Source organism: Leiobunum rupestre, chromosome 1 (genome assembly GCF_980474605.1).
Source record: "Leiobunum rupestre chromosome 1, qqLeiRupe1.1.hap1, whole genome shotgun sequence".
In the NCBI taxonomy this organism is placed as follows: Eukaryota; Metazoa; Arthropoda; class Arachnida; order Opiliones; family Sclerosomatidae; genus Leiobunum; species Leiobunum rupestre.
In genome coordinates, this window is record NC_143384.1 from 96,904,441 (window position 1) to 96,910,458 (window position 6,018).

Genomic DNA, 6,018 nt, shown 5'->3' on the forward strand with positions numbered 1-6,018 from the left:
CAGAAATCTTCTTTTTTAAGGTAAGTTTTCAAAAAGCGTTTATTGCCGAATAGCTTAATTTTTTCCCCACTTAACATTTTATGTGACCGTTCGGAGATTAACGGGATGATTTTTTAATATTTTTCGGGGCATCATTAATATTAAATTTCCAAAATTTTGCTCCACGGTTATTTAGAAATAGTTAAAACAAGTTTAATAAAAAAACTGATACTTAGTGAAGTTGAAAACACTTTATTAACGATGCAGGAGCGGTCCTTCCTCAGCTAGTCAATGTTACAATCTTACCTAAATTTTTAATACCTTGATGGAAATTTGAGATAATAATAATAATAATATTTCTTATTGAAAATAGATTTCAAGCATGGCTTCCTCGGATGCAAAATACGGCGTTTTCGTAGAGACCAAGAACCCGTGCCTCAAATATCGTTTAGTGTGGAAAATTGAAAACTTTCTGAGGTATCCCGTACGCCCATGCTCTTTTGTGAGAAGTGCAAATTTCGGACCATACTCGGGAGAGAGTAACGGAATTGAATTTTTTTTGAAAATATACCCAAAGGGCCAAAACCAAATCGATGTCGATTACGTTGGAGTGATTCTTCATTTAGGGGGAAATTCCGAAGGATTACGCGAAATGTCTTTCACGTTTGACTTGAAAATTATCCGAAATCATCACGGTGAGGTGCAACACCTAAGATTTAACGATGCTGCGGCGCACGCTGGTGTAGGGTTTCCCAGATTCATCTCTAGAGAAGATGTGGCCAGGCAATCACCAAACCACGATTTGATAATCGAATGCTACGTTGAGGCATATTTTCAGCGAAATCATCCCGTTGAAACGGAAATTATCAGATCGAGGATTTACGAGGCCATCCCGTCCATTATGGATACTAAAATTTTGAAAGCGGCGTATAAAGAAAAGATTTGCCCCGACGTGCAACTTAAGTCTTCGGATGGGCGGGTGTTTGACGCCCACAAATGCATTTTGTCGCTCAGGTCCCCTTACTTCAAAGCGATGTTTGAACATCCTATGAAAGAGAATTTAGAAGGCGTGGTGGACCTGAGCGAGCAACTAAACGGGCAAGAATTGGAATGCCTTTTGCAATATATATACCTAAACGCTACGCCCATCGATATTAAAAAACACGCAAGAAAAATGTTCGTTACCGCGGATTTACACGGCATGGAAAGGTTGAGGAACCTAAGTGAAAATATCCTCGTGAACCAAGTTGAGAGTGAAAACGCAATGGAGCTTCTAACGTTCGCGGACGATTTCAACTCAAAAAAATTGAAAAAAGCCGCTGCGCGGTACATACTTAATAGCGTCGACTAAGCGGACGTGAAAAAAAACCACAACCATTCATTATTTCATCTTAAATAAAACTTAAAATTTCAATTTTCCGTTTGTTTTTTATTAGACGTAGAAATGTGTTTACTTTTCAAATTTGAATTTCAGAATGATCGGGGTATATCTGGTTTCAGATAGATAGGCTTCAATGATAAAAAAGCATGTATTTAGCTCACGTGATTCACCCTTTAATGGCTGAGAAATCAAAAATTCTATTTATTAAAAACGTCGAAAAATTAATAATTTAGAAATTTTTTAAATGCAGTTTACTCTTGTGTGATTAATTGTACGAGCTTCATGATATGAAATATAGTCGATGAAGTCATACTTAACAACATACGCTTCGTATTGTGGTGTGCGCAATTTGAGTTTTATTTTAGGCTTATTTATTTTTATTGTAAGAGAACTTCCTTAACTATTTAATGTAAGATTTTTTAAATGTAAGCCTATTTCAGAGTTTTCGTCCATGTAAAGCAAGTAAGTCTATTATAATATGATAAATATCAGAATTTGAAATAATGATATTTTTTCCCGTCGCGTAATAGGGAGAAGTATGACAATTAGATTTACAATGAAACTTATGTGATCTAAAGCACGCGAGACTTCCGCCTAAACCGGTCAAGCTAAAATGACAAAAGTGAGGCCTGCGGTCTCCTTCGCGTATTTTTCGAAGACGGATTAAAAACTACAATAAGGAGCGGAGGGGAAATTAGTTTCGCGCTTCCAGAAAGATTTTTAAAGTTGGAAAGTACGATGCTGGCGCCTACATGTCTGAAACACGAAATCTACGGTGTGATATAATATAAAATACAAAGTTTCCGAGGAACGGTATTCCTCCAAACGTCGAATTTTAAATAAATTTATTGTGGATTAAAACCATTTTAATTTTGTTCAGTCTATTTAAATACTTATGAACCGCCACGTAATATTATCCGACCAATTAGACATTGTATTCGAAAGAAACAAAGGATTAAGATGTATAATTTATATATGAAACTTAGGTTTAGGAGTCAGATTAAGAATTTAACGGTCATAAATGAATTTTAATAAAACTTTCTTTACACTGTTTTTATGGGAAATTCAATAAACAAACGGTAAATACTATATAGTGTTTTTAATGCTTTTAGCGTAATCTTTAATATTTAATTGACCATCTTATCGAAAATAGCGAGTGATTTTTATGACTGAAGTGGCTCGGAAAATAATTAGTGTAGTCTAATAAGATATTTTTAAATCAAAATTAGGGACGTCATTTGGGTAGTACAGGGAGGGTCATTTGCCCCGCTCTGATTTTTTTTACCTAAAACTCTTCATGAATAAATTTGCATTGAGCTACATTAGAAAAGTACTGTTTCGATTAAATATTCAAATAATAATAAATTTGTCGCATTTCTGCTCCGGAAAATAAAGTTTTTCAACCCGCCTTAAAAATCCCGAAATGACAAAATTTCATGGTAAAATGAGAGGCGCTTTCCACACCGCCCCTGTTCTTTTATCGTTCTCAACCCGCTTTCTGTGCTGCGTTGCACAATAGTCTTAGTCGATATGTTAACGCGTCCAAAGTTAGGGAGGGAGGAAGCGGGTTGCGCTAGTCTCTTACATTCCGCAAATATCGAGATATTAACAGTAATAGAAAAACCCATCCCAATGCCGAGTTGCCCCTTTCTTATTGATGATGCGTTTGGAGACTTAAAGTCTGGCTATCACCTGTGACCGAAATTTTCGCTTTTCTTTAGCCCCACGCGGCCCCTGTTCTTAACTTCTTATTCCGTTCTCAACCCGGCCAAATTATGGGGAGGGGGTAATCAGCGGAACCAGTAAAACCACAATAGGATCCCTCCCGTCTCGTTTGCAATTGACAAATGAATGAAAAAATTACCTTGATACCCAGCGTTGCCAGACGTACGATAATTATCGCACAGTGCGATAATTTCATCAAAATTTTTAGGGCGTACTATAATTTTCATGGCGTACGATATCGTATCATTATTTCGATAATTCTGCCTCAACGTACTATAATGTACGATAATCTTTAGATTTTTTTTAAAAACCTACGAACGATTTATATATTATTAATTTATATAACTTTTCTTCTTAAAAATGAATGATATACATTTTCTGTACGCGTAGTCCTGAGTGTGAGTTTATTACTCCAAGCTATTACCGCATTTTTTAATACATTTTTAATCATATTCAGTTCAGTTAATTATGATAATAGGCATTTTGTTTATTTCTAAGTTACCGATCATCTGAATAAAAACTTACTACTTACAAGTATAGCATTTGTTACTGAAGCCTATAGGTTAACTCAAAACTGAAAGTGCAAATCGGCGGGTTTTATTTCAAAAGGTAGAACTGCTAATTGTGAAAATTCAATTTTCAATGTAGACTATAAGGATATTTAAGCGACGTTATAAGGTATCGAAAAATGTAAACTCATTTACTAATAAAAATAAAATTAAAAAGGAAATGATAAAAATTTTGTACTTTTATTTTTTGAAATCTCTTGGTGCCCCTTGTAGGCATGGAGCCCTAGACCCAGGCCTAGTCGGCCTATTGGTTAATCCGGCCCTGTATAAACCAGTAGATTAGTCAGTAACGCCGTCTTTTAACCATATCCTTTATTCCTAACGAAGGAAATACAAAATTAGCGAGAGGCCGCTACCGGCAGATTCCGCCAAGTTTTAGTTAAGTCCAAGTTACGGTTCTAATTAACGGTTATTCCGCCATTTTAAAAATCATTCTAGTCATCTTCTGATTTCTATGCAAGCATTTGACCAAATATAATGTTGCGAAATTAGCCTTTAGTAGATGGCTCGAGCTATGGTCTGTATATTGTAAAAGTGTAGTGAGTCTGGTCGCCTATGATGTGGTTAATATACATAGTTATATATTGAATACTCGTAACCATAACTAAGACAATGTTTTCTGAGAGTATCAGACAATTAAATCAAATGGCACTGGAAATTTTTTGGTAGGGCCAAACACCCTAAAACGATTTTTCTTGGAAATTCGTAGGGTGGGCCAATCGAATATCAGGGCGGGCCTGGCCCCACTTGCCCCCCCCCCCTGTGGACGGCCCTGAATTTAAGACAAATATGTAGAATTTCATCTACAATTCGGTGCCTGCCTAAGACAAGTTTACCTTAATTTATCATTAATTTCCATAAATCGAAGGCGAAAGCACAACCGCTTGATTTAATCGTTAATGTCAAAAATTAACTCCGTGAATCGGACAGATTTGCGCATACAGCTATAACAACGACGGTATTAGAATTTTAGGAACGATTTCCCGAAATTTAAAGAATTTCGGGACAAGTCTTAATTGATATTTGGAAAATTATGAATTTCAATATAGTTGCGTGATAATTTTCGTGGTTAATTACGATCTGGTAATTTGATCTCAACAAGTCATTTAGTTATTCTCGGAGTAATAAACGCTTCAATAAATCATCCTCCATGGAAATCGCGAAAAAGTAATATTTCCGACAGCCACGATCTGTATATCATTGTTAATATAGTGCTTGTTAAATTAAGGGAAATGTTTCAGCTATACGGCAGCAACAAGCGTGCGTTCATAGCCAGGAAACTTTTTATAGATATTAAGCATTGGCAAAAACACGACGTTCCTGTTAAAAGTGCAAAGTTTCCATTGTTTCAACAAGTATTACTTAAACAATACCTCGCGGATCCTGGCTCTAGGAAATATTACTTCTTGGAGATTTTCTTGGAGGATGATTTATTTAAGCGCCTATTCGACATGACCAGCGCAACGTTATCTGTTTAGTGGTTCAACTAAAGTGGCTGTACGAATAATTTCAGAACAAACTCCTAATGGTCAATATATTAAATTGTTTTAGAACATAGTTACTTCGGAGAACTTAAACTACGCCCCTACGCCGGCAACGCGATTTTTTTAAAATCCGGCATTATGTTCGGACGCCCAATGAGAGGCGACTTTGAACCCTAAGATAGTTCGGCCAATGGCGATAGCACGCTGACCACTTATTTATTTCTAATTTGAACGTTCATGCTAAATTATAACCTCATTTAAAAAAACAGGCGCGAGCTTCTGTTCGAAAGGAAATTACTCGTAGAATCGTTTCTGGTTGATAAAACGGGAGTTGGAACGATTAACGCCGCTTGTCGGCGCTGTTCAAATTGCATTCGCTCTTAACTTTTTAAATTCTCAACATGGCGCAAAACGAACCTCGGCAATGGAAAGAGGGAACGAAAATCATTCGGATTCGTCCAAACTAGCGCCTTCTCGGAGGCTACTTACCCTTTTTTAGTGGCCCTCAAAAACGTGGTCGCCTACTCACTCAAGGTCGTGAATTCATTTACTTTTGGTTATATAATTTGTCTTCTGAGTACGAGTTTCGAGCTTATTTATATATTTAAATATAGTAAGCTATTCTCAAGGGTTTTTATAACTCCGTGGCTTCGGTTTAACCAGGAAATCTTTAGTTTTAAGTGCTAGAATTAAAAAACAGGAAAAGGTTGTAAACTTTTTTAATTCTCAATGTGGCGCGAAACGGACCTCGGCAATGGAAAGAGGGAACGAAAATCATTCGGATTCGTCCAAACTAGCGCCTTCTCGGAGGCTACTTACCCTTTTTTAGTGGCCCTCAAAAACGTGGTCACCTACTCACTCAAGGTCGTGAATTCATTTA

General features: G+C 36.6%; 1 protein-coding gene across 1 annotated transcript; it reads left to right on the forward strand.

Annotated features, from left to right (window-relative positions):
• The first annotated feature begins 361 nt into the window (after positions 1-361).
• LOC149969063 (speckle-type POZ protein-like) lies at positions 362-1,330 on the forward strand. The gene has a single exon (XM_090170262.1). It carries the CDS (start codon positions 362-364, stop codon positions 1,328-1,330), a length of 969 nt encoding a protein of 322 aa, XP_090026388.1.
• Positions 1,331-6,018: the final 4,688 nt, after the last annotated feature.

What these genes read in the sequence shown, in the direction of transcription:
- LOC149969063 (XM_090170262.1), top strand. Translation starts at nt 362, where the DNA reads ATGGCTTCCTCGGATGCAAAATACGGCGTTTTCGTAGAGACCAAGAAC.